The sequence below is a fragment of the Marmota flaviventris genome, chromosome 2 (assembly GCF_047511675.1).
Source record: "Marmota flaviventris isolate mMarFla1 chromosome 2, mMarFla1.hap1, whole genome shotgun sequence".
Lineage (NCBI taxonomy): Eukaryota > Metazoa > Chordata > Mammalia > Rodentia > Sciuridae > Marmota > Marmota flaviventris.
This window is the reverse complement of record NC_092499.1, coordinates 186,893,846-186,919,158: the sequence shown is the minus strand read 5'-3', so window position 1 is coordinate 186,919,158 and position 25,313 is coordinate 186,893,846. Positions and strand designations below refer to the sequence as shown.

The 25,313-nt window shown below is 40.0% G+C and overlaps 1 protein-coding gene across 2 annotated transcripts in view; it reads left to right on the top strand.

The window, feature by feature from the left end:
- The window catches only part of Ptprt (protein tyrosine phosphatase receptor type T), a 1,048,660-nt gene that overhangs the window by 838,298 nt on the left and 185,049 nt on the right, over positions 1 to 25,313 (top strand). For both annotated transcript variants that reach the window (XM_027945221.3, XM_027945220.3), the window contains exon 13: positions 20,058 to 20,094. In XM_027945221.3, coding sequence (XP_027801022.1) covers positions 20,058 to 20,094 — 37 coding nt within the window. The remainder of the gene's footprint in view (positions 1 to 20,057; positions 20,095 to 25,313) is intronic.

The window sequence follows — 25,313 nt, the reverse complement described above, 5'->3', positions numbered from 1 at the left end:
GTTTTTTTTTTTTTTTTGGTGTTGAGTTTTTTTGAGTTCTTTATATATCCTGGAGTTTAATGCTCTATCTCAGGTGCATGTGGTAAAGATTTTCTCCCATTCTGTAGGATCTCTGTTCATGTAACTGACTGTTTCCTTTGCTGAGAAGCTTTTTAGTTTGAATCCGTACCATTTTTTGATTCTTGATTTTACTTCTTGTGCTTTTGGGTCTTCTTAAGAAAGTCAATTCCTAAGCTGACATGGTGAATATTTGGGCCTATTTTTTCTTCTATTAGGCATAGAGTCTCTGTTCTAATACCTAAGTCTTTGATGCACTTTGAGTTGAGTTTTGTGCAGGATGAGAGATAGAGGCTTAATTTTATTTTGCTATATAGGGATTTCCAGGTTTCAACACAATTTGTTGTAGAGGCTATCTTTTCTCCCTTGAATGTTTTTGGCACCTTTGCCTAGTATGATATAACTGTATTTATGTGGGTTTGTCTCTGTGTCTTCTATTCTGTACCATTGGTCAACCTGTCTGTTTTGGTGCCAATATCATGCCATTTTTGTTTCTATGGCTCTGTTGTATAGTTTAAGGTCTAGGATTGGCTTTGGGATTTTAATAGAAATTAGATTCAATCTGTATACACTTTTGGTAGTAAGGCCATTTTGATAATATTAATTATGTCTATCCAAGAGCATGGGAGATCTTTCCATCTTCTAATGTCTTCAATTTCTTTAGTGTTCTGTAGTTTTCATTGTAGAGGTCTTTAACATGTTTGTTAGATTGATTCCCAAGTATTTCATTTTTGAGGCTATCGTGAACAGGGAAGTTTTCCTAATTTCTCTTTCCATGGATTCATCACTGATATATAGGAAGGTGTTTGATTTATGAGTGTTAGTTTTATATCCTGCTATTTTGCAGAATTCATTTATTAGTTCTAAAAGTTTTCTGCTGAACTTTTTTGGATTTTCTAAATATAGAATCATGTCATCAGAAAATAGTGAAAATAGTCTGAGCTCTTCTTTTCCTGTTCGTATCCCTTTAATTTCTTTTGTCTGTCTAATTGCTCTGGCTAGAGTTTCCAGGACTATGTTGAATAGAATTGTCTTGTTCCAGTTTTCAGAGGGAATGATTTCAAAATTTTTCTCCATTTAGAATGATGTTGGCCTTGGATTTAGCATAGAAAGTTTTTACAGTGTTGAGGTATATTCCTACTATCCCTAGTTTTTCTAGTGTTTTGAACATGAAGATGTGTTGTATTTTGTCAAATGCTTTTTCTGCAACTATTGAGATGAGATCATCCCCTTAAAAAAATTCATTTGGGCTGGGGTTGTGCCTCAGAGGTAGAGTTCTTGCCTAGCATGCATGAGGCACTGGGTTCAATCCTCAGCACAACATAAAATAAAATAAAGGCATTGTGTCCACCTATAAAAATTATTTTAAAAATTCCTTTCTCATTTTCATATATGAGAAAAAATATTCAACCCTTGATTTTGTGAGTTTGGCTTATTTCACTTAGTATGATGTTCCCCAGTTCCACCCATTTATCAGCAAATGACATAATTTCCTTCTTTTTTATGTCTGAGTAAATGCTATGGGCATCTGGGCTGTTTCTTTAATTTGGCTATTGTGGATTGTGCTGCTTTAAACATTGGCATGCATGCATCACTATAATGTGCTGATTTTAGTTCTTTTGGATATATACAAAGGAGCAGTATGCCTGGGTTTTATGGTGGTTCCATTCTTAGACTTTTGAGTAATCTCCATATTGCTAAAGTGATTGTATTCATTTGAAGTCCCACCAACAATGTGCAAGTGTATCTTCCCCTTCACTCACTTCCTTGCAAGCCATTGTTATTTATATTCTTGGTAACTGCCCCCCTGACTGAAGTGATAGTGAATCTCAGCATAGTTTTGATTTGTATTTTCCTAATTGCTAAGGATATTGAGCATATTTTCTTATATTTGTTGGCTGTTTGTATTTCTTCTCTTGAGAAGTGTCCATTCGGGTCATTCACCCATTTTTAAATTGGATTACTTGTGGTCTTACTGTTAAATTTTTGAGATCCTTATATTTTCCAGATATTAATCCTTTGTTAGGTGAATAATTGGCAAATATTTCCTCTCATTCTGTAGGTTGTCTGTTCATGCTGTTGATTGTTTCTTACTTGTGCAGAAGTTTCTCAGTGTGATATGATACCAGTTTTCTATTCTTGCTTTTGCTTCTTGTGTTTTGGGAATCATATCCAAAATATCATTACCTACCTTGATTTGTTGAAGGGTTTTGTGTGTTTTCTTCTACTAGTTTCATAGTATCAGACCTTAATTTAGGTCTTTGACCCATGTTGAATTGATTTTTATACAGGATGAGAGGTAGGGATTGAGTTTCAATATTCTGCATATGTGTATACAGTTTTTCCAGTGCCATTTATTGAAGAGACTGTCCTTTTTACCATGTATGTTTTTGATGCCTTTATCAAAAATCAGTTGACTTGAGATGTGTAGGTTTAGCTGGGGGTCTCTATTCTGTATTGTCGATCTATCTGTCCATTTTTTTGCCATTACTGTAGCTCTGTAATGTCTTGAAATTAGGAATTGTGATATCCCCAGCTTTATTTCTTTCATTCAAGATTGCTTTCTCTATTTGGAGTCTTTTGTCTTTCATATGAATTTTGGGATTTTCTTCTAGTTCTAGAAAGAATGCCATTGATATTTTGACAGGAATTGCACTGAATCTATAAATCTCTTTGGATAGCATGGACCTTTTAACAATATTCATTCTTCCAATCCATGAAGATGGGAGGTTTTACTACATTTTTGTGTCATCTTTAATTTCTTTCATCAGTGTTTTGTGACTTTCATCGTAGAGGTCTTTCATTTCTTTGGGTAACTGTTTTCCTAGGTATTTTGTGGGATTTTTGTATCTATTGCAAACGGAGTTGCTTTCATGATTTCTTTCTCAGAAAATTAATTACTACTATATAAAACTGCTACTGGTATTTTTTGGTGTTGATTTTGTATCCTGCAGATTTATTCTATTTGTTTATCAGTTCTAATAGTCCTTTGGTGGATTCTTGAGATTTTTCTCTATAAAGAATTGTATTATCTATAAACATGGATAAATTGACTATCTCCTTTCCTATTTGTTAATGCTTTTTTCCAAAAGCAGTGTATTTTTTCTTTTTTTTCACATTCTTATTGGTGCCTTTTAATTGCACCTAATTGTATGTTTTTTTTTATTTCTTTATCTTGTATAATTTTTCTGGCTAAAATTTTCAGCACAATATTGAATAATAGAGGTGAGAGCAGGCACCCTTGTCTTGTTATAGATCTTAGAGGAAACACTTTCAGCTTTTCCCTGCTCTGAATGATGTCAACTGTTTGTCATACATGGCCTTTATTTTGTTGAGGTATGATCCTTCTATGCCTAATTTGTTCAGGGCTTTTATTACAAAAGGGTTGAATTTTATCAGATGCCTTTTCTACATCTATTGAAATGATCATATGATTTTATACTCCATTTTGTTTTTGTGATGCATTATATTTATCCATGTACATATGTTGAATCATTATTGTATCCCTGGGATACGTTCACCTTGATCATGGTGAATTTTCTTTTTGATATGTTGTTGGATTCTATTTTCTGGTATTTTGAGAATTTTTGCATATATATTCATTAAGAATGTTCATCAATATTTTTCTTTTTTTGTTGTTGTTGTTGTGTCCTTGTATGGGAGATCAGCCAGATAAGAACTCAATAAAGAAACATTAGCATGAAGTTATAATATAGGTTGAATAGACCTAACAGAAGTGTATGATTATTTCATCCAGCAGCTGCAAAATATACATTTTTTATCAGCATATGGAAAATTCCCTAGAATAGACCATCTATTAGGCCAAAAATCAAGTCTTGACATTTTTAAAAAATTTTCAATCATATCCTGTATCATTTCTGACAGTGGAATAAAACTGGAAATAAACAACAAAAGAAACTTAGAAATTTTACAAATACATGGAGAATGCATAACATACTTTTGAACAAATATAGATTTATTGAAAAAAATCAAAAGGAAAATTTAAAAATTTCTCAAAACAAGTGAAACTGGGAACATAGCATACTCAAACTTCTGGGATATGGCAAGCCATTACTAAGAGGGGATTTTATAAGAATAAGCACCAACAGTAAAAAAAATAAATAAAAAAAAACAAGAAAAATTTCTGATAAATAAACTGACGGTGCATCTCAAGGACCAATGAAAATAAAACAAACCAAACCCAAGGTTAGTAGAAGGAAAGAAACACCAAAGATCAAAGCAGAAATAAATGAAATAGACTTGAAAAAAAAAGTACAGAAGATCAATGAAACAAGTTGGTATTTTGAAAAAAAGGTAAAAAAAAAAGTCAATAAACTCTTAGTGACACTAACCAAGAGAAAAGGAGAGAGAAGACCCAAATAAATAAAATAAAGATGAAACAGGAGACATTAAAACCCAAACCATAGAAATACAAAGGATCATTAGAAACTATTATGAACAACTCAACACTAACAAATTAGAAAACCTGGAAGAAACGAATACACTTCTGAACACTTATAACCTACCAAAATGGAACCCAAAGGTGGAAAGTGGAGGGACCTGAATTGCCAAACATAAGTAAAGAGATTAAATCAGTAACTTAAAAAGTATATTTAAAAGTTTCCCAACAGGTCCAGGACTAGATGGTTTCACTGATGAATTTTACCAGTTTTTAAAGATCTAACACCAATTCTTCTCAGACTATTCCAAAAGAATTGAAAGGTAGAGAGTCATTCCAAACTGGTTCTATAAGGTCAGAATTACACGACCAACACCCATCCTTTTGTTGAAGTTCTCTAAGTCATATCTATTTTGGATGAAATTTATCTTTCATAAGTTCCTCAAAAAAAGAATCACTCCTAGAGTTTTCCTCAAGTACAGAATTACTGAATTCGTGCCTCATAACTACAGTTATTTCCTGTGTTTTTGAATGTTGGAGGCAATTTTTGTGTATCTTTGTTCTTTGAAAAATGCATAGCTATCTATGTTTCAAGTTTTCTTAGAACTTCTTGAAAATGCTTCTTCATTGTTTGCTTTGTGTATTGTGCTTGAGAAGTCTCAAGATAGTCTAATTCCCTTGTCCTTATGAATTACGTGACACTTTTGCATAGAGACCTTGGGGATTTTAAAAATTTAATAGTTTTGCTAGGCTATGTCCTGGATTTGATCTTTTCCAGTCCATTTCCCTCAGGAACTCTACATATTGGTTCAGTAAGTAGGCTCAGGGCTGTTACCTCCAGTATTTTTTCTTGGATTATTGTTGTAGATCTCTACCTGTACAATTGTCCTGCCTTCTCAATGATTTCAGTTATATATATATATATTGTATCTTCTTTGTCTGACTTTTAAACTACCTTTCAGTGGTCCTTATTATTTTTTTTTCTTTATCTTATTTTCATTGGCTTGCTGTTTTTCTATTTTTATTCAGTGCTCCCATTAAATTGTTCCTTTGTAATTTAATCTTCATTTCGGATTGTAGTGTTTTTCTTTCATTTCTCTTCCAAAATGAATCAACTCTTTATTTTTTCATGATTTTTTAAAAATACATTTCAGTTCTAAACTTGTGCATTTCTAAATAAAATTCTTTCAAGATAGTTAATTCCACTTGAGTATTTGTGTTGCTTCTGTTTTCTTCCTTTTCATGATTATGTTCCTGGTGTATCGGGGGGTCTCTTTTTACCATGTGTGATGCCTTGACTTTTATTTATTTATTTATTTTTTATTGTTGGTTGTTCAAAACATTACAAATTTCTTGACATATCATATTCCTCACTTTGATTCAAGTGGGTTATGAACTCCCACCTTCACCCCATACACAGATTGCAGAATCACATCAGTTACACATCCATTGATTTACATATTGCCATACTAGTGTCTGTTGTGCTCCGCTGCCTTTCCCATCCTCCACCATCCCCCCTCCCCACCTCTCCCCTCCCCTCCCCTCCTCTCTCTCTACCCCCTCCACTGTAAAACCCTGAGGGTCTCCTTCCATTTCCATGCAATTTCCCTTTTCTCTCCCTTTCCCTCCCCCCTCTCATCCCTGTTAAATGTTAATCTTCTTCTCCTGCTCTTCATCCCTACTCTGATCTTAGTTACTCTCCTTATATCAAAGAAGACATTTGGCATTTGTTTTTTAGGGATTGGCTAGCTTCACTTAGCATAATCTGCTCTAATGCCATCCATTTCCCTGCAAATTCTATGATTTTGTCATTTTTTAATGCAGAGTAATACACCATTGTGTATAAATGCCACATTTTTTTTATCCATTCGTCTGTTGAAGGGCATCTAGGTTGGTTCCACAGTCTTGCTATTGTGAATTGTGCTGCTATGAACATCGATGTAGCAGTGTCCCTGTAGCATGCTCTTTTTAGGTCTTTAGGGAATAGACAAAGAAGGGGAATAGCTGGGTCAAATGGTGGCTCCATTCCCAGCTTTCCAAGAAATCTCCATACTGCTTTCCAAATTGGCTGCACCAATTTGCAGTACCACCAGCAATGTACAAGTGTACCCTTTTCCCCACATCCTCGACAGCACTTGTTGTTGTTTGACTTCATAATGGCTGCCAATCTTACTGGAGTGAGATGGTATCTTAGGGTGGTTTTGATTTGCATTTCTCTGACAGCTAGAGATGGTGAGCATTTTTTCATTTACTTGTTGATTGACTGTATGTCCTCCTCTGAGAAGTGTCTGTTCAGGTCCTTGGCCCATTTGTTGATTGGGTTGTTTGTTCTCTTATTGTCTAATTTTTTGAGTTCTTTGTATACTCTGGATATTAGGGCTCTATGTGAAGTGTGAGGAGTAAAGATTTGTTCCCAGGGTGTAGGCTCCCTATTTACCTCTCTTATTGTTTCTTTTGCTGAGAAAAAACTTTTTAGTTTGAGTAAGTCCCATTTGTTGATTCTAGTTATTAACTTTTGTGCTATGGGTGTCCTATTGAGGAATTTGGAGCCCGACCCCACCGAATGTAGATCGTAGCCAACTTTTTCTTCTATCAGACGGCGTGTCTCTGATTTCATATCAAGCTCCTTGATCCATTTTGAATTCACTTTTGTGCATGGCGAGAGAAAGGGATTCAGTTTCATTTTGTTGCATATGGATTTCCAGTTTTCCCAGCACCATTTGTTGAAGATGCTATCCTTCCTCCATTGCATGCTTTTAGCCCCTTTATCAAATATAAGATAGTTGTAGTTTTGTGGATTGGTTTCTGTGTCCTCTATTCTGTACCATTGGTCCACCCGCCTGTTTTGGTACCAGTACCATGCTGTTTTTGTTACTATTGCTCTGTAGTATAGTTTGAAGTCTGGTATCGCTATACCGCCTGATTCACACTTCCTGCTTAGCATTGTTTTTGCTATTCTGGGTCTTTTATTTTTCCATATGAATTTCATGATTGCTTTCTCTATTTCTACAAGAAATGCCGTTGGGATTTTGATTGGCATTGCATTAAACCTATAGAGAACTTTTGGTAATATCGCCATTTTGATGATGTTAGTTCTGCCTATCCATGAACAGGGTATATTTTTCCATCTTCTAAGATCTTCTTCTATTTCTCTCTTTAGGGTTCTGTAGTTTTCATTGTATAAGTCTTTCACCTCTTTTGTTAGGTTGATTCCCAAGTATTTTATTTTTTTTGAAGATATTGTGAATGGAGTGGTTGTCCTCATTTCCATTTCAGAGGATTTGTCGCTGATATACAGGAATGCCTTTGATTTATGCGTGTTGATTTTATATCCTGCCACTTTGCTGAATTCATTTATTAGCTCTAATAGTTTCTTTGTAGAGCCTTTTGGGTCTGGTAGGTATAGAATCATATCATCTGCAAATAATGATAATTTAAGTTCTTCTTTTCCTATTTTTATGCCTTTAATTTCTTTCGTCTGTCTAACTGCTCTGGCCAGTGTTTCGAGAACTATGTTGAACAGAAGTGGAGAGAGAGGGCATCCCTGTCTTGTTCCAGATTTTAGAGGGAATGCCTTCAGTTTTTCTCCATTCAGAATGATGCTAGCCTGAGGCTTAGCATAGACTGCTTTTACAATATTGAGGTATGTTCCTGTTATCCCTAGTTTTTCTAGAGTTTTGAACATAAAGGGATGCTGTACTTTGTCGAATGCTTTTTCCGCATCTATCGAGATGATCATATGGTTCTTATTTTTAAGTCTATTGATGTGGTGAATAACATTTATTGATTTCCGTATATTGAACCAGCCTTGCATCCCAGGGATGAATCCTACTTGATCATGGTGCACAATTTTTTTGATATGTTTTTGTATCCGATTCGCCAGAATTTTATTGAGGATTTTTGCATCTAGGTTCATTAGAGATATTGGTCTGAAGTTTTCTTTCTTTGAAGTGTCTTTGTCTGGTTTAGGATGTTGGCCTCATAGAATGAATTTGGAAGTTCTCCCTCTTTTTCTATTTCCTGAAGTAGCTTGAAAAGTATTGGTATTAGTTCTTCTTTAAAGGTTTTGTAAAACTCTGCTGTATACCCATCCGGTCCTGGGCTTTTCTTAGTTGGTAGTCTTTTTATGGTTTCTTCTATTTCCTCAATTGATATTGGTCTGTTTAGGTTGTCTATATCCTCCTGACTCAATCTGGGCAGATCATATGACTTAAGAAATTTATCTATGCCTTCACTATCTTCTAATTTATTGGAGTATAAGGATTCAAAATAGTTTTTGATTATCTTCTGTATTTCTGAAGTGTCTGTTGTGATATTGCCTTTTTCATCCCGTATGCTAGTAATTTGAGTTCTCTCTCTTCTTCTCTTTGCTAGCATGGCTAAGGGTCTGTCGATTTTGTTTATTTTTTCAAAGAACCAACTTTTAGTTTTGTCAATTTTTTCAATTGTTTCTTTTGTTTCGATTTCATTAATTTCAGCTCTGATTTTAATTATTTCTTGCCTTCTACTTCTTTTGCTGTTGTTTTGATCTTCTTTTTCAAGGATTTTGAGATGAAGTATGAGATCATTTATTTGTTGGTTTTTTCTTTTTTTAAGGAATGAACTCCAAGCAATGAATTTTCCTCTTAGAACTGCTTTCAATGTGTCCCATAGATTCCGATATGTTGTGTCTATGTTTTCATTTATCTCTAAGAATTTTTTAATTTCCTCCTTGATGTCTTCTATAACCCATTGATCATTCAGTTACCTATTGTTCATTCTCCAAGTGATGTATGCTTTTTCCTTCCTTCTTTTATCGTTGATTTTCAGTTTCATTCCATTATGATCAGATAAGATGCATGGTATTATCTCTACTCCTTTATATTGTCTAAGAGTTGCCCTGTGACATAATATATGATCTATTTTTGAGAAGGATCCATGTGCTGCTGAGAAAAAAGTGTAACTGCTTGATGTTGGGTGGTATATTCTATATATGTCAATTAAGTCTAGGTTATTAATTATGTTATTGAGTTCTATAGTTTCCTTATTCAACTTTTGTTTGGAAGATCTGTCCAGTGGCGAGAGAGGTGTGTTGAAGTCTCCCATGATTATTGTATGGTGGTCTATTAGACTCTTGAACTTGAGAAGAGTTTGTTTGACGAACATAGCTGCACCATTGTTTGGGGCATAAATATTTATGATTGTTATGTCTTGTTGGTGTATGGTTCCCTTAAGCAGTATGTAGTGTCCCTCTTTATCCCTTTTGATTAACTTTGGCTTGAAATCTATTTTATTTGATATGAGTATGGACACTCCTGCTTGTTTCCGAAGTCCATATGAGTGATATGATTTTTCCCAACCTTTCACCTTCAGCCTATGTATGTCTTTTCCTATCAAATGCGTCTCCTGTAGGCAGCATATTGTTGGTTCTTGTTTTGTGACCCATTCTACTAGCCTGTGTCTCTTAATTGGTGAGTTTAAGCCATTAACATTTAGGGTTATTATTGAGATATGGGTTGTTCTTCCAGCCATATTTGTTTATTTCTGTTACTAAACATGGTTTGTTTTCCTCTTTGATTATTTCCCCCCCCCTTACTGTCCTACCTCCCACTGTTGGTTTACATTGTTATTTTCCATTTCCTCTTCCTGTAATGTTTTGGCGAGGATGTTTTGAAGAGATGGTTTTCTAGCTGCGAATTCTTTAAACTTTTGTTTATCGTGGAAGGTTTTAATTTCATCTTCCATCCTGAAGCTTAATTTCGCTGGATACACAATTCTTGGTTGGAACCCATTTTCTTTCAGTGTTTGAAATATGTTATTCCAGGATCTTCTAGCTTTCAGAGTCTGTGTTGAAAGATCAGCTGTTATCCTGATTGGCTTACCCCTAAATGTAATCTGCTTCCTTTCTCTTGTAGCTTTTAAAATTCTCTCCTTATTCTGTATGTTGGGCATCTTCATTATAATGTGTCTAGGTGTGGATCTCTTATGATTTTGCACATTCGGCGTCCTGTAGGCTTCTAGGATTTGGGATTCTGTCTCATTCTTCAAGTCTGGGAAGTTTTCTCGTATTATTTCATTGAATAGACTGCTCATTCCTTTGGTTTGGAGCTCTGTACCTTCCTGTATCCCAATGACTCTTAAGTTTGGTCTCTTAATGTTATCCCATATTTCTTGGATGTTCTGCTCATGGTTTCTTAACAGTCTTGCTGAGCTGTCTATGTTCTTTTCCAGTTGAAATACTTTGTCTTCATTGTCTGATGTTCTATCTTCTAAGTGTTCTACTCTGCTGGTAGTATTCTCCATTGAGTTTTTAAGTTGGTTTATTGCTTCCTGCATTTCTAGGATTTCTGTTTGTTTGTTTTTTATAACCTCTATCTCCCTGTATAGTTGATCCTTTGCTTCCTGGATTTGTTTGTGTAATTCATTGTCGAAGTGATCTTTCATTGTCTGATTTTGCTGTCTAATGTCTTCCTTGATACTCCAGATCATCTGAAGCATGTATATCCTGAATTCTTTATCTGACATTCCATCTGCTGCAACTGTTACCTCTTCTAAAGTTGCGTTGACCTGCATTGCTTGTGGTCCTTTCTTTCCTTGTCTTTTCATACTGCTTGCGTTTCTTTCCTGCAGGCGCGGGCGGCGGCTCTGCTCTCTCCTTATTCCAATTGGGGTGTCGTGACTACCACGCCAGCAGGTCACTGGGCCTGTTCTGGGTGCTGGCGGCGGCTCTGTTCTGCCCCTACTCCAATTGGGGTGACGAGTGTACCACGCCGGCAGGCTACCAGGCCTGATCTGCCGGTCGGTTGCAGGTTTGCCTACCCTGCAGGCGCGGGCGGCGGCTCTACTCTGCCCCTACTCCAAATGGGGTGACGTGTCTGTCGTACCGGCAGGCCACTGGGCCTGTCCCGCTGGTCGGTCGCAGATCTGCCCACCTTTCGGGCACGGGTGGTGGCTCTGCTCTGCCCCTACTCCAATTGGGGTGTCGTGACTACCCCGCCGGCAGGTCGCTGGGCCTGTTCCTGGCACGGGCGGCGACTCTGCTCTGCCCCTACTCCAATTAGGGTGATGTGTGTACCACGCCGGCAGGCTCCTGGGCCTGATCTGCAGGTTGGTCACAGGTCTGCTCACCCTGCGGGCACGGGTGGCGGTTCCACTCCGCCCCCACTCCAATTGGGGTCACGTGACCACCACACCGGCAGGGCCTGATCCGGGCGTGGGCGAAGGATCTGCTCTGCCCCTACTCCAGTTGGGGTGACGTGTGTACCACGCTGGCAGGCCGCTGGGCCTGACCCGCCAGTCTGTCACAGGTCTGCTTACCTTGCAAGCGCGGGCGGCGGCTCTGCCCTGCCCCTCCTACCACGCCCGTGTACCACTGGGTCGCGGGTCTGCCCACCTTGCGGGCGCGGGTGGCGGCTCCGCTCCGCCCCCTCTCCAATTGGGGTCACACGGTCACCACGCCGGCGAGCCGCTGGGCCTGCTCCGGGCGCTGGCGGCGGCCCGGCTCCTCCCCTCTGGCTCGACGACAAATCGAGAGAGACTCGGGTGTCTGTGCCTCACCCCCACTACCATGAGACCAACTGTTTCTGTCGCTGCTGGTATTGATGAAGTTCTCTCCTCCGCCGCTTTCTGATGACATCAGATCTCTGCCATGTTGGTGTCCTATGCGAATGGCAGCATTTCGTTCCCCTGTTCTATGGCTGAATGAGCTGCGGTCAGTCGAAAACAGGGATGGTGACGTCAGCTTTCCAACATGGTGGCCGCTGGCCTCCTCTGTGGTCTGACCAGTGTGGAGAACCGAGATGGACCGCTTCCTTCCCCCGTCTCGAACCCAGAATTCAGCCCTGAGTACGGTGCTTGCACGGCTGGCAGAAACTGCAGCGCTGTATCCCTGCTTCGCTGTCTCCTCGTTTCCCAGCACGCGCTGCAGACTCTAGCCGCGGGGCGATTTGCTGAATAAGCAGTGTTACCCTCCGTGCGACAAACCTCTCGCGTTTGAGTCCCCGTAGCCGATCCTCGTGCGATGGAAATCCTTCCTCCAGGTTCCGGAGCACCCCACTATTGCTGGAAATTCCTAACAAGATAGCCTTTAGCCGTCCTGACTTGTCATACTCCCACACAGTGAAGCAGCACACGGGGGCAATGCACTCCCCTCGCCGCCATCTTATCGAATTTTATTTATTTTTTTATACAATAGCTATATTAGGCTCCTCTCATGTTTTAATTTTGTAGATTTAAGTTAGCTTACAACATTCCCAGTTCAAAATCATTCTGTCTGTTCTGACGGGGTTATGAAGTGCAATGATTTTTAATAGGTGGCTTTTTTGTAGCAGGGTGGGGGTGGATGTAAGTTCTGACTCCCTGTTGTTCTTTGTTCTCCTTTGGCATCCTAAAATCCCCCCCCCCCCATTACTCTTTTCCCTTCAGCATCCAGTCTCCTGAAGTTACTTCTTCTTTTTGCCTTCTTTGTACCCAATAGCAATACCTATTGAAGTTTGATACCTTGGGTTAAGGTGCCTACGAGTCTTCTTTCCCTGGACTCCTCCCTTTGATCAACCAGGATTTACATTTTTCACACATTCACACGTGGTGTAGATGTTGTCTTTCTGGAGCACATTCTAACTCAGTCATATTCCCTCTACTAGCTTCCCTTTTCTTTCTTCCACATGGCGTTTCCATATATGCTCTCCAAAAAGGCTTATATTGAGACCTTTAAAGATATTTCATTCATAATTGGCTCTTATATTTTTACCAACAAGGACTCTGAAGTTTTGATATTTCTCTGTGTATAGTTTATGCTGAGGTTGTAGATTTCATATTATTTGCCTTTTTTTTTTTTTTTTTATTGCTTTCCTGTGCTGTTTTTGAAGAATATGTGGGAAGGTTTGATGTTAGGCACTTCTCTTTTCCATCTTGAATTTCTGACTGTTCAGAGTCCTGTGTCAAGTCAAAACAGAATTTCTCTATAACGCAAGTGGCTTAGCTTCTTTTCCAAAATAGAATGTGCCTTCTTGCAGCCCTGGGAAGCAGGCAAATGGGAAAGGGGTGCATTCCTACAGATAACCACAGAAAAGAAGTCCACTTGCTTAAAGGTTACTTTGTATTTTAGCCTGGCTTACCATCTGTATAATCTTGGAAAATGTCATTTAATTTTGTCCCATGAGAAATAAAAAGAATGAGCATGGTGATATTCACCTCACACCCTTGTTTATAAGTATGGAAAAACCTAAAATATGCAAGTCAGGTACTTTTAAAAAAGGACCCTCCTCTTTATTTTATTTCCTTTGTTCTTTTCCCAGGGAATGGGACATGATAAGTGAGTGGATCTCATGACAGAAAAACTGTGGGGATCCTTGCAATGCAGAAAAGTCAAGAGCAGACAGGCTGGAGGAATTGTAGGCAGAGTCCCCAGTCGGAAGCCCAGACTGATGCATAGGCATGGGGCAAGGCAGCGAGCTCCAGGGTCAAACTTCCCACAGGTAGTGAGAGGCTGGGGCACATCAGTGTGGTCACTCTCCTGTTCAAGTCTCCACCCTCCTTTGGCTAGACTACCCACCACCCTCTTCCTATCAATTAGTTTCTTTTTCACTCTAAGTGTATTCTGTATACAATAGCCTCTGTCTTAAAAACAGAAATCTTAAATTTGCTTTCCTGCCTATTTAAATGACTCTTAAAATGGCCTCTCTTTCCTCTTAAAATATAGACCAAAATACTATAGTAGAAAAGACTCCACCAGGTTTGTATCTCTAGCTTCCTCTCACATCACGGCCCGAGTAATTCATTACAGTTGTAGCCTTACCAGACTTCTTTATGTCTTCCACAAACCATGCATTTTCCTACTTCCAGGCCTTTGCACAAATGTTTCTGAGTCTGGGACAAGCTTCCCTGACACTTCATATGTCTGACTCCTGCTTGTCTCCAAGGTGGCAGATTAAATGGTCTTCCTTAAAGCCCTGGACTGCCCCCTCCACGCCATCTTCTCTATACGCACAGAGCACCCATCTCTTCTCCCTTTCCATTGCTTATTGCAACTTGTAATTAGATATTTATTTGTGAAAATATTCCTCTAATGTTTGTCCTGTGAGGACAGGGACCATTCTATTTTGCTCATTCTTGTAACCCTAGTACCCAACACGATGCCCAGCACATGATGATAGTTCAATAACTATCTTCAATGGCTGACTGGATTATAATGAAAAAGGATCAAGTAGGCTATTAGGGTTCTCAAGTCTTAGGAAAAGATTAAGTCGTGAGCAAAAAGTAACTGGGAAAACTATAGAAGGACTCCGGAGTGAAGGTGAAATGGCATCATATTACCTGGGGAAGCTCAGTCTTAGAGAAGAAAAAGGCACAAATTGGGGTAACTGGGAAGAACTATTTGAAAACTATGGAATTGAGGGTAAATCCCTATCCTATGAAGTGAGGAATCTAATGGGAAAATCAAATAAGAATCACAGGGTACCCAGGACTTATTGATCAGGTCGGCAGTACAAATTAACCTAACTCCTTCTGGATGATACACAGCAGATATAGAAACCCTTGAAGCCTTAGACACTCCCATGTGAGCTCTTCATTTGAAGAGTCATCCTACAATTTTAGTATATAGTTGAAGGATGGATTTATGGATAAGTTAGTCTTGGGCCCATCCTAAAATGGAGGTAATCAGTTGGCCCAGGTATAAGGCATTCTTGAAAATAAAGTAGGTATAGCTTTGGTTTTTTTGCAGGGGATGGGGGCAAGGATTGAACCCCAGGGGAACTTAACCACGGAGCCCCATCCCTAGCCCTTTTTAGTTTTTATTAGTTGCTTAGACCTCATTAAATTGCTGAGGCTGGCTTTGAACTTACAATCCTCCTGCCTCTGAGTTGCTGGGATTACAGACTTGCACCCCTGTGCCCAGCTAAGTAGATGTAGCTTTTTAAAACAACTCTTTGCATGGGAAAATGTGTTATGGAGTGGTATCAAGAAATCAAAATACTGAAAAAGGAATGTGCCAGTAGCTGGGACCAGATTCAACACTGAAGAATAACTTTACAATGGCCTGCCTCTCTACCAAGAGTACCTTCTCTACCCCTTACTCTGCCATTTGACTGATGAGGAACCTGATCCACAGAGGGGGATAGTGACTTGCTCAGTACTGCACAGCACTGGCAGAGGCTTGAGTAGAAGCAGCAAGTCTCAACAGAAGCACAATAGTAATGACATTCTGTTCTACCCCAAGTTGATGGATACCTGTGTGCAGATTTTCAACTCTGGAGCAAGAAGTGAAACAGGAGTGAGATTGAAATGGGAAGGAAATGAAACTGGATTGCACTGTCCCAGCATGTATTATAGTCCTAGAAATAGGTATAGTTCAAGTACAACAGAAAATACACCATTTTCCCCCCTTTCCCCAAAGCCTTATATAATCAGAGCACAAAGAAAGGATTCATTTCCTGCTTGTTGATCTGATTGGGGACTTTGGACATATGCACGCTAGCCAGACCTCCTTGTTGACAGAATTCAGAATGTCCAAGCTTATCTCCGATTTGCTTGCTGACAACTCAGTTACCCAGAAGGTCAAGAGAGTGACTCAGGGCTTTGTTATTCTGTGCCTAATTCTAACCAACAGAGACAGATCACTTCTGGAATTAAAGTTGCCAGGAACACAGAAGAAAGTGGCCATGTCAGTCTCATGTTCAGAGTCAGGAGGACTTCAGCCTAATCAGACACGTGCTCTAGATTATAGAAAAACAGGCTCTGAACAGTGTGGAGTAGAAAGGGTGGTGTGAGTACTGTCTGTGCCTGAAACTCTGGAAGGGAGGATGATTCTAAGGAGCGTTAGCAACTTCCCACAAATAATATGATGAGCAGGAGAGGAAGGAGGATAGCCCATTACAGGTATCCCAGGTTCCCTTCAGTGTGGGTACGTTTTAGAGAACATCCCCACAGTGGGGGAGGTTAGTGTTCACTTTTGTGGGAGGAAATGACTAGAAGGGACCTGAAGGAGACTTTTGAGACGTTGGTTGTGTTGGGTGTTTTGTCCAGGGTGCTGGTCATAGGTGTGGGTTTACTTGGTGGGAAATTTGTCAATCTGTATTTAAGATTAGTATAATTATCTTGTCTATATATATGTTATACTTCAAATTGACAGTGCAGCAATTATTAAGATTTAGTATATTTCCTTCAGAACCTCTTTTTTTAAGTGCTTAGATTTACATATTAGTTGTAATATAAAATAGTACTTTCATTTAGTATTCATTTAGCATTTTCTATTAATATACCATTCCCCGTTATCACAGGGCACAACCCAGCTTCATAATATTCCATTGTGCCAGGCACGGTGGCACATGTCTTTGATCCCAGATATTCAGGAGGCTGAGGCAAAGAGGATCACAAGTTCAAAGCCAGCTTTGGCAACTTAGTGAGATCCTTTCTCAAAATTAAAAAAAAAAATGTGAAAACGGGACTTGGGATATAGCTCAGTGGTAGAGCTCTCTTAGTTCAATCCTCAGTAACATTAAAAAATAATTAAAAAACTATAATAATCCCTTGTATAGATAGACCAAAGTTTCCTTTATCATGCCCCTATGGTTATAGGGGCATATAAGAACAGTAGAACCAACATTTTGGACTAGAAATCCTTTTCTACATTCAAGGTTATTTGCTTGAGAATATGTTGGTGTAGAGAGATTAGATGGAATCTCTTTAAAGTTAAGGTACATGTAATTGACTCTGTATTCAGGGGTGCAGAATATAGAGAGGTGACTTAAGAGGCCTGAGCATCTGTGGATTTGGGTATCTAGGAAGTTCCTGGAACCCGTCCCTCTTGGATACCAAGGATGGCTATATTGACAAATTATTCCAATGGTCTTGACCTCATCAAAAATTTGCTCACCACTATATTCAACAATCCTGCCCAGAACTGGCAAGTTTCCTAATATCAGATGCAAAACCTCCTTCTTTTCCACTGAGGTGAAATGGGAGAGTTTTCTGATCATCTCTAACCTCTCCACACCTCTCCGCACCTCTGTGCAGTTTCTTAGAAGTGGTCTCTGTGATGATGCTCCACTGTTTGCAGACCTTCAGTTCTCTGGGGTTTATTTAGCCAAAGCTGAGAATTGAACAGCAATGGGAGTTGAAGAACCTTGCTCTTTCTTCAAACATGAAAACAAAGTAACTCACTTGCTTACTTTGATCATTGCCTGCAAGTTTTGATCCATTTATGACTTATGCTTTTTGGATATCACACTGAGAAATTCCACTTTATTTTTCTATTTTCTTTCAGTCATTTTATTTCTATCTTTTATTTTAAAAAAGCTTTTTCTTGAAGTAAAACAGGGTTGATATTTAATATGAACATCTCATATTTCATATGTTTGAACCATAGCTTGTCATATTTTTTTAAGATTTCTGATTTTTCTCTTTTATAACATGAAACAATTACTTGTTTTAAAAGGGTCATTTTCATCATGATTAAAAGGAAGAAAAGAAACACTTGATCCAAATAACAAGTCGTGCCAACCAACCTAGCCTTCTTTAAGAGTGTTCTTTAAGCTGGGTTAGGGAAATGAAAAAGACAGAGTACCTGCATCTGAAATGAATTTGACCCTCTTCTTAAGATATTATTGTGGAAAAATACAGGGCATAAGCAATTGAGCTATTGAGGAGATATGATTGCATAAGTAATCAGATATTTGATATCTAGTTTGTTCAAAGATTCTGAATGTCAACAGGGATGAAGGATTTCAGTATGTGCCACAGAGTTCTACCATTGGCATTTTTGAGGTTACTACTTACATTATTGATCTGGATAAAAATTAGAAAAACATTTCCCCAAATTTGTAGGGGATAGAGAATATGATGATAGGCTATCGGAATCGGATCAATGAAGATGGAACTCAATGGTGGTAAATATGATTCTGTACTTGGGTTAGGATGTTGTTGGCTATATTTCTAGAAGCCCAGTACAAGTAAGGGAAACCGTGATACAGCAGACAATCCTATGGTGACAAGACCACTCATCGACTGATGCTCCCTGTTCTAGTCACTGCATGTTGAGAGGGACAAAGTAGAAGATCTCTCAGCATGAGTAGCTAGGATGGTTCAAAAGATGAAACTCTTATGTTATGAGGTTTGCTGAGAAGAACATTAACGAACCTGAGAACCAGCTTTCGGTATCCAGACATGCTTCCTGCATAAGGAAGGACTATCTTTCTGTGCAGTAAGAGGAACTGGGATTGAGACCACTGGGAACAATTATGGGACACCATACTTAGGTTTAACAGATGACCATTTCTCACAGTCAGAGGTATAACTAGGTAGAATAGACTCTGATTTGCATGTTACCATTTCTTCTCTACTTCTGGGTACATGGAAGATTCTATCTCCCCACCTCACTGAAATGCAGCACAGCCATGTGACTGGTTCTAACCAGTTAAGCTTGAGTAGAAATGAGAGTGTCACTTCTGTCCCAAAGCATTTGATTGTCAGAGCTTGATTCTTCAGCGCTCTTTCCCCTGAGATCACAATGGAGGCACCAACCTGACCTTGGTTTCTGGGTGATTATAATGATTAGAGAACTCCCCAACCCCAACCTTCAGACCCAAACACACACCTACATCAGACATGTAGTTTGAGTAGAAAAGAAACCTTGCTGTTTCCAGCTATTGAAGTCTGTGGGTTTTGTTACTGCAGCATAACATTTTCTATCCTGATTAATACAAGTGCCTCCAAGACATAGCGGTTTCTTCTGAGTGGTGGGCAGAATAATAAGCACTGGATTATTGAGAAATTAATGATTTAAAGCCTTACCAAAAGTTATCGATTTGGATAATTTTTTTGCATTTTTTGCTTTTATTTTCATTGTCACATTGCATTCATACAGCTGTTGGGGTTATAATTTAGTCAACTGGAACTTTCAACTGGCTCCTGGGCCTCTTAGGAAATGAATCCCAGTAAACTCAGTTGACTCTCTGCCTGAGCACACTTTTCTGTAACTCCATGGCACAACCAGTAACATCACAGATTTATGGATCCTGTTCATTTGGGGAACAGCCAACAATAACTAGATAGTTCACCCCAAAGAGATTCTATAGCCACACAAACACTCAGGCAATGTTATTTATGACAGCTATGAGGTCCACCGGAGAGCTCAGGGCCAAAGTGACTTTCTGAACATGAACTCTGTAGTTTTATTCTTACAGGTTTCATATAGATGGGGCTCTTTCGAAGTATCCCTTCAAATCTGTGCACTTAGATATACTGTTGCCTATAACAAGGTTTCCCAAGGAGTCCCTGGCTCCAGTTGCTAATTCATGCACCTAAACAAAGAACACCACACACCACAACATGCCCACTAAGTATAGTTAAAGATTTCAGGTTCTGGGAAGTATGTGAAATATAGTTCTGTCTGGGGAAGCAAACAGCACAGCATATGTTCCAAGCCTGAAAGAAAATAAAAAGATGGAATTAAAAGGTGATCCCAATGAGAAAAATATATGAAAAGGACAAATTTTAAATTATAATTAAAAATACATATGCATGCATATGTATATGTACAAATAGATATGTATATTTTTCTTTATATAACAATCTTATATAACCAACAACCAATTAACTGGTGCCTCATTTTTGTTGTTCACAGGAGACCAAAATCAACTGTGTTCGTCTGGCTACAAAAGGTATGTTGGTGTGTCCTTGTCTGTCTTTAGCAATGCAAGTGTCTCTCCCTCTAGCCACAAAGGGAAAGTTTAGGCAACATTGCCCCCCCCCCCCAAAGAAAGGAAAGAAGAAAAGTTCTTTCCATTGGGTCATTGCACTAGACCATACATCCTAAGTATATTTTAGTAGAATTGTGCCTACAGCAAAAAACTCAAAATATATGTACTGAATAGATGGATGGATGGATGGATGGATGGATGGATGGATGGATGGATGGATAGATGGATGGATGGATGGATGGATCAACAGATGGACTGGTACATTATTCAGTGAAGTGATGAGTATAAATCATCTCAAATATTCTTCTGCTCCACATCTTCATTGTATTTGGGTCTATGTTTATGTGGGTGTTTTACTTTAAGCTTGTCAATTAGCCCCATCTCTTGGGTTTTGTACTGTGTTCAATTGGTATATGGCTTTCAAATATGAGGTGATTAGTGTTGGTGCCTTTAATAATGAGAAAACAAACACTGCATTGTTATGTAGTTGGTATTTTCAACACTTATCCCCAAAAATGAAGACAGCATTGTTCAGGCTCATCACTTTTGTTTTCCTAATTATAATTGAATTGCCTGGCTCCTTCAATTGGTACATGTTTCTGTTTATTACTCTTTTTAAAAAACAAAATCAATGAATGGTTTGCTATCATTTAACCTATTACAAGGTTGAATGGTTAGAAATCAGGTTTATCTTTTTTCTATGGAATTGATATTTTTAACAGCGGCTCACCCCCACCACCCTACTCACATACCAGAATTAGATTCTGTTCCTTGCATCTACTCACAGCATACAGAGCTTCATAGATTGCTTCCAAGGATAGAATAATTATAAATATAAATAGACATATAATCATAGAAGTAAACAGTAGACAGGGGCAGTGACTCGCGTGTCTGCGTCTGTGTATGTGAATGTGTATACACGTATGCACACGTACAGAGGCAAACACGTGGGAGGCAGTGACAGACAGTGGAGAGGAAGAGAGAGAAAATACCACACAGCTCTTTGACACAGCGTGCACCGAGACCCATGACACGTGACTTGTTTAACATGCAAGAAAGTCAACTCAATACGTAAGCACCCAGGGGAAGAGGCAGGAGGATGGGGAAGACGGAAATACTAAGGCTCACTGTGCAAAGAAGTCATCCTGATTTTACATAAGTCACAGCGATGGGCATGGCCCTAACTTCTCTCTCTCTCAGAAACACAGTTATTAGATGGAAAGAGATAAAATACTCTTTGTGAGGCAAGGAGTGTTGATGACCGGCAGAAAAGGTGTCACAAATCACAGGCTTCAGCAGACTTTTCCTCTGAAGAAAACAGATCATGTGGAAGGAAGAACACCATCATTGGGTAGCACCGGGGCTCTCGAGGCAGCTGGGAGTCTGCACCAGGCCCCTAAAAGTGAGGTCAGAAGGGCAGAAACTGAAGCCCTCTTCTCCATGATGATACCTGTCGCTCTCCGGTAGCTTTTGACCTCTAGACAAGGGCGGGGTTGCTGTGACTTCTCTGCTCTCCAGGGGAGTCTAAGGATATCCTCTGTGACCTAGGCCTTCCTAAATGGTATCTTGCTGTGTCATGTTTTCTGACCTGAAAACTGGGAACACGTGACCTGTCAAGCAATACCCTACACGTGAGGATAATGAGAGAATATCTGAAACTCTACTTCCCTGAAAATTTTAGAACCACCGTCCTCAGAGGCATGGAGGCCCACCATGGTGGCATGTCCAGAATCACACTGCTCTACTGTGGGGAGTTTCATGCTCATTTAAAGACCTAGAGCAGAAAATCCCTCTACCTCTCTTTAGCACAAGTTTCTCCTCTTGTTTGATCTCCAGGTTTCGGTCTTCCTTCAGTGGAATGTGTGTCAGGCAACGTGTGAGTTTATAGAAGGACACGGTATATAAATGGGTGTGAGTGCCCAGCTGGTCAAACCCAGGCAGGGCGCTGAGGGGTCAGAGCACTGGGAACTCCAAGCACCCACATTCTAGTTTCTAGTTCAGGAAGAGTCAACACTTGTGTCCAAGGAAACGGGGGCTCCCGTAGCACTTGGGAATAGGCAGACAGCCAGATAATGCTGAGTGCCAATTTACCATTATTCAGGGAGTTGACCCTCTGAACACTGCATCAGATAAGAAGGATACTCAGGGAATCCAGAGATAAGACAAAGAGAAAGACACTTGTGTTTGGTCAGCGTCTATTCCACGCCAGTCGCTGTGCCTGGAGCAGCAGGGTCGATTGAAGACATATGCCTTTCCCACAAGGAGTTTGAATGAAGGTCCTAAGGCTAGGAATCAATATTTGACCCATCTCACCCGTTTCTGACTATCTGGATTAAATTTCTTCTTGGAAGTCTTGTTGAAAGCAATATTCTTTTTAGCAGTGGAAATATGATACTAGAAGTCCTGCAGATTTGGGCCACATGTGAAGTCCCTGAGATGGGTCATCAGTCTCTTCTACCTCCCTGTCACCATGGTGCCTTTCTCATGGGTCTGCTGGCAGGCATCCAGCCCCTGGAGTGTGATCACATTCCAGTGCTCTGGTCATGAGGCAACTTGCAACTGTCCTATCTTTGATCCTGGACAGTCCCGCCAGTATCTGTGACCAGTTTTGTGGATCTCATATAACCAGAGTGTTTCCACCTGGAACAGGCACAAGAACTTATTCAGGATCGTTCCAACATGACCCCATCCCAGTGCCTCTGATATGAGATCCAAGCCTGGCTCCAGTATGTGGCTCTGACCCTTCCCTTTCTGTAATGTCACTCACTCTCCATTTGGTGCTGCCCAGTTTGGATGGTTGCAAAGCAAGGAACCTGTATTAGCTTCCTGTGGCTACTTTGATAAAACCTATAAATTGGATGACTTAAACAACAAAAATGTACTGTCTCACAGTTCCGGAGGTCAGAAGTCTGAAATCAAGGTGTCCAGAGGATTGGTTCCTTCCGAGGGCTGTGAGAAAGAATCTATTCCCTTCATTTCCTTAGCCGCTGATGATTGGTGGTGATCCTTGGCATTCCTTGGTTTGTATAAGTGTCCTCCAGTTCTCTGCCTTATCTTCATAAGGCATTCTGTCTGTGTTCATGTCTGTGTCCAAATTTACCCTCTTTATAGGGATACCGATCATCTTGGATTAGGGGTCTACCCCACTCCAGTATCGCTTCCCTTTAGCTTAACTAATTACATCTGTAAAACCTATTACCAAATCAGGTCATATTATAAAGTACCAGGAATTAGGACTTCAACATAAAAATTTAGGAGTGTGGGGAGAAAGGAAGTACAAAATTCAATGCATAATAGGACCTGAGCAGATAGGGGCCATGTCCATGTGGTTCCCAGTGAGTCTTCACAGTGGGATTCCAATAAGGTGTTAAGGGTGTGCAAGGATCAGGAACCACACCCACCAGAAGGGACTCCAGAGGTAGGCTGAGGCTCTGTTTGATTCTTGCTCTTAAAATAAGTTGCTGGAGGCTATCTCAGGCTGGGGAACTGCATGATCCATGGAAGCAGCCCTGAGCTGGGAGCAGACATGGCGGCCCAACACACTGGATGCTGGGTGTGTGGTAGCAGGACCATCCTTAGACCTCATGTAGTGGTGAGATATTAGGTGCTGACACAGTCACAGTCCTGGGCAAGGGAAGGGCCAGGACCCCTGGTAGGCACCAGCACTGCCTGATGAGAAGAACTCTGAGGAGGACAAATTAATCTCACCAATCACTAATTCATCAATCAGATTTGCCAGAACAGGACATTTCTGGCACAAATCTGACACTAAAAAAAAAAAAACTTGGTGAATGAATAAACCCATTTGGAATCAGCATCTTTCTGCAGCTAGGATGGGAGACAGAGGGCCTCACTCAATCTCCCTGAAACTTGGCCACAGAGTATCTGCAGTGATCTTCATCTATCCACAGAACATTTTGAACATACCTTCTGTCATTGATATGCTAAAAACCCACTCTCTGTAGAATAAGAGTCCTGATTTGTCCATCCTTGGGATGCAAATACCTGCACTATGTCCATTTTCAAGTCACCAGTGATGGAACAACTGGCTTGCCAAAAACTCCCGAGTGTTTAACAACTGGCTCTAGCAAACTGAATGAGCTGGCATAAGCCAGTCTCAGTCTGCAAAGGCCTCTACCACCTACTTTGTTACAGGGATGGGATCAAATGGCATAGCATACATTAAAGTGTTTTGTCAACAGAAAAGTGTTTGGGGAAAAAAAATGGTTGTCATTATTATTGATGACTGTTATTTCCTTCAGGTTGTAAACTCACCATTGAACATCTTTAAGCTGGGCACCATGACAGGAACTGGGTATTTCCTAGTGAATCTGTCCTCAAGAACGTCCCAGTCTAGTGTGGAAACAGACATGCAGTGAATACTGGTAACAAATAAAGGTGGAGTCATGATGGTGACTGGTGCCTCCAAATAGAAGTGAAATGTTCCTCATGGGAACTGAGGTAGTCATGGTGCCAAAGTCCCAGGAAATAATAACAGCTGTGTGTTCCCAGGCCATTATCTGTGTCCCTGCTCCTCTGAGACTGGTGTAATATAGAAGGCTTTGTACCTCCTTGGCCATCACTGCCCTTTCTCAGCTACCATGGGAAACCACTTAGTATCCAAAACAAAGATGGGTTTTGAGAAACCAACTGACTGAGGTTCTAACACTGAGAGGACACAGCCCTGGCTCAAGGCTCACATAAAGAGACCGGTCCCTGTATTTATAGAGGATATATTGGGTGGATCTATATCCCCTTAGGAGGGAAGTATTTATTTATGGGGCCAGATCAGAACCTCACATGGAATATCCAGCTATGGCACTATGGTGTAGTGGTTTGACATTTGCTGGTAGTAGGGTTAAATCTGGGATTAGGATGGGCTCAGATGAAAAGGCTTGCAAACAGTGTTTCTCACCAATGAAGGACTTGTGGTTACTGATCCAAATTCATTTGCTTCTTGATGTTGTCCCTCAACCAGGGGTTGGCTACTGTTAATTTGCAGACTTAGAGGACTGAGAATGGGGGAACAATCACAGTGGGGAGGTGGGATTTATCAATGAAGAGATAAATACAGTAGGATTTGTCTTAAGGACAGTATTCCTAGAAGCAGAGCCTGAGGCAAGGATTAAGGGGTTTATGATATATGAAGGAAAGACTCTCAGAAGTCTGTGAGAGAAGAA